Consider the following 3500-nt stretch of genomic DNA (forward strand, 5'->3'; position numbering starts at 1 on the left):
GAATGAGAGAATGAGAAAGAGTGTGAGAGAGAAAAAGAAAGAATGAGAGTGAGAGACAGAATGAGAGAGAGAGAGAGCACCAATTGTGGGAACGACTCCCCCAAAATCGGACAGTGAGCTAGACAGAGAAGGACAGTACAAAGGAACAAATTCTGGAGAATTTTTTCCCCCAAGCTTCATTTTCAGGAAGTGTGTGTGTGTGTGGGGGGGGTGTTTGTGTGTCACACCGTCCGCTCCTCCTGAGCCCTCCCCCTCCCCGACGAAGAGCCCAAATCCTGTTTTATTTTTTTTTATTTTTAAACTGAAAAAAAAAGAAAAAAAAAAGTTAATCCCTAAAAGATGATGTAAAGATTCAGTCTGTGTCTGGGGAGGGGGGCGGGGCGGGAGGTCTTTTAAGCCCCGCCCCCGAAGAGGATCCCCCTTCTCCTACGGTTGATATAGATATCTATATATATATTTATATATTTATATAAATCTGTCTATAAAACTCTTTACATTCGGCACGTAAGGTCATTTTAGGCAGGGTGTGTGTGACTTCCGCCCCTCCCCTCTCTTTTTTTTGTCCTCCCCTCCGCTGCCCCCCCCCAGCAACTTCCCTGGCAATGGAAACTGGAGGGGACAAAATGGCTCCTCTCTGCCGCTATCTCCGAAGAAAACCAAGGGAGATGGAGGGGGGAATTTCCCACAATGCATCACGACACCCAGGCGGCGAGCTGTTTCATTTCTTCGTCTTCCTCATCCAGGGAGGCGGAGGGCACTTTGGAAGCTGCGGGAAGGAAAGAGCGAGATTTGAACCCGAGACATCTCTTAAGGGACCTAACGTCTGTGTGTCCAACTCCTCACTCCTGCTTGGGGAGGGGGCGGAGGCGGGGGCTAGCATCCCATTGTCCACCGCCGGGCTCCTGGAAATTGTACAGGTAGTCCTCGGCTTATAACAGTTCATTTAGTGACCGTACAAAATTACACTGAAAAATGTGACACGGTTACCGCCTTTGCAGCATCCCCACATGGTCACGGGATCAAAATTCAAAGGCTTGGAAACTGGCATGTACTTGTGACGGTTGCAGCGTCCCCTTGGGTCACGTGATATCCCCTTTTGCAACCTTCTGACAAGCAGAGTCAATGGGGGGAAGTGAGATTCGCTTAGCGACCAGGTTACTAACTTATCAAGTGCGGCGATTCAACTTAACAACGGTGGCAGGTCGTAAAATGGGGCAAAACCCACTTAACAAATATCTCGCTTAACAACTGAAATGTTGGGCTCAATTGTGGTCGTAAGTAAAGGACTACCTGTACATTTGTCACAGCTAGGAGTCAAACTGAAGGGGGGGGGTTCTTTCGTCACATGATATAGGTCAGGGGTCTTGGAACTTGGCCCTTCGATGACTTGTGGACTTCAACTCCCAGAATTCCTCAGCCAGCATGGGGGAACTATGGCCCTTTTATGATTTGTGGACTTCCAACTCCACAAGCAGGGACTTTTAAGTCCACAAGCAGGGATCTTCCAGCTTGGCCTTTTGATGACTTGTGGACTTCAACTCCCAGAATTCCTCAGCCAGCGTGAGGGAACTATGAGCCTTTTATGACTTGTGGACTTCAACTCCCAGAATTCCTCAGCCAGCGTGAGGGAACTATGAGCCTTTGATGACTTGTGGACTTCAACTCCCAGAATTCCTCAGCCAGCGTGAGGGAACTATGACCCTTTGATGACTTGTGGACTTCAACTCCCAGAATTCCTCAGCCAGGCACGCTAGCTGAGGAATTCTGGGAGTTGAAGTCCACTAGTCATCAAAGGGCCAAGTTGGAAGACCCCTGAGATAGGTGGTCCTTGACTTACAACCACTTGTTTAATGACCGAAGTTACAACTCACTGAACACTCCTCATACTTATGACCAGTCCTCATACCTATGGCCATTGCAGCATCCCTGCCGTCACATAATCAAAATTTGGGTGCTTGGCAACCGGTATGTATTTTTACACTGGTTGTAAGGCCCGGCATCACGTGACACCCCCCCTTTGCGGCCTTCCCAGCCAGCTTCGGACACACAAAATCAATGGGGAAGCTAGATTCGTTTAACGGCCATGTGACTCACTTAACAAGCACACGGTTTCACTTAACGAAAGGGTTGTGAAACCAGGTGCAACTTAATTAACCACGGCCTTGCTAAGCAACAGAAATGTCAGTGGCGGTTGTGGTCGTAAGTCGAGGATTAGCTGCATTAGGCTTCAGGGGTCGGGATGTCGTCATACCTGGCACACTGGGGAGGCGAGAAGAGGGGGCACTGGGGAGCTCCGGACTGGCCTCGCCCACGTTGAGAAGCTCTTTGTCCAGATCTTCCTGTTCCATCTCTTCCAGTTCAGCCAGCAGCTCATCCTGTGAATAGAGGCAGAAGCAGAAATAATAGAAATAGGAATAGAAATAGAAATAGAGAATGGAATGGAATAGGAATAGAAATATAGAATAGAATAGAATAGAATAGAATAGAATAAATATTAGAATAGATTAATATTAGAATAGAATAGAATAGAATAGAATAGAAATAAAGAATAGAACAAGAATAGAATAGAACAGAAATAGAATAGAATAGAAATAAGAAATAGAAATAAATAGAATAAAATAGAATATTAGAATAGAATAATATTAATAGAATAAAATAGAATAAAATAGAATAGAATAAATATTAGAATAGAATAATATTATAGAATAGAATAGAAATAAAGAATAGAATAGAATAGAACAAGAATAGAATAGAACAGAACAGAAAAGAAATAGAATAGAATACAAATAAGGAATAGAAATAAGGAATGGAATGGAATAGAATAGAACAAGAATAGAATAGAATAGAATAGCTTTATTGTCACTTTAAATGTATACCAATCAGCCTACATTAAAATGAGATTTCATTGAGTACAGCTCTCAGAGGGTAACCACCTCATACACAAAGTAAAATAAATTACGCCTATACCCACATACACACACACGTGGCCCAGAGAAAGAAACAACGCAATCTACTTTGGATGTGTGTGTATATATGTATATGTATACGTATATGTATATGTACATATGCACACACATAGACACACATACGTGACAAGAAAACAACGAATCTTGTGAGTTGACCGGACGGATGGCAAAGGCGTCCTTCGAAGGTGCGAGATTCGCATCCAAGGCCTCTGCCTCCCAGGGCCCCTCCCTCCGAACGGCACCCCAAGGATCGCGGCCCTCCTTACCTCATCCACATCGTCCCCGAAGCCAACCGGCTTAGATATGGCGTCGGAGATCTGCTGGGCGATGTCCTGCTGTTCGGTGATTTCGGACATTAAGTCGTCCACTTTGTCGATGTCCCTAGAGCAGGAGAGGGAGAGAGGGAGGAAGGAAGGAGAAGAAAGCTGAGGGGTCCTTGGCGGTCTCTCTGAGCTTGCTTGTTTTCTTGCAGACGTTTCACAACCCGACTAGGCAACAGCATCAGTGCTAGAAGGGAGGAGGGGTTTGTGGAGG

General features: G+C 45.4%; 1 protein-coding gene across 1 annotated transcript in view; it reads right to left on the minus strand.

Annotated features, from left to right (window-relative positions):
• Positions 1 to 644: 644 nt before the first annotated feature.
• The window catches only part of CHMP4A (charged multivesicular body protein 4A), a 9960-nt gene continuing 7104 nt past the window's right edge, over positions 645 to 3500 (minus strand). The window contains exons 4-6 of the mRNA XM_029285118.1: positions 3233 to 3347; positions 2252 to 2375; positions 645 to 766 (exon numbers count right to left, since the gene is read on the minus strand). Coding sequence (XP_029140951.1) covers positions 693 to 766; positions 2252 to 2375; positions 3233 to 3347 — 313 coding nt within the window. The 3' untranslated portion in view covers positions 645 to 692. The remainder of the gene's footprint in view (positions 767 to 2251; positions 2376 to 3232; positions 3348 to 3500) is intronic.

This window comes from Protobothrops mucrosquamatus, unplaced genomic scaffold (genome assembly GCF_001527695.2).
Source record: "Protobothrops mucrosquamatus isolate PMUCROS unplaced genomic scaffold, P.Mucros_1.0 scaffold1306, whole genome shotgun sequence".
Classification (NCBI taxonomy): Eukaryota; Metazoa; Chordata; class Lepidosauria; order Squamata; family Viperidae; genus Protobothrops; species Protobothrops mucrosquamatus.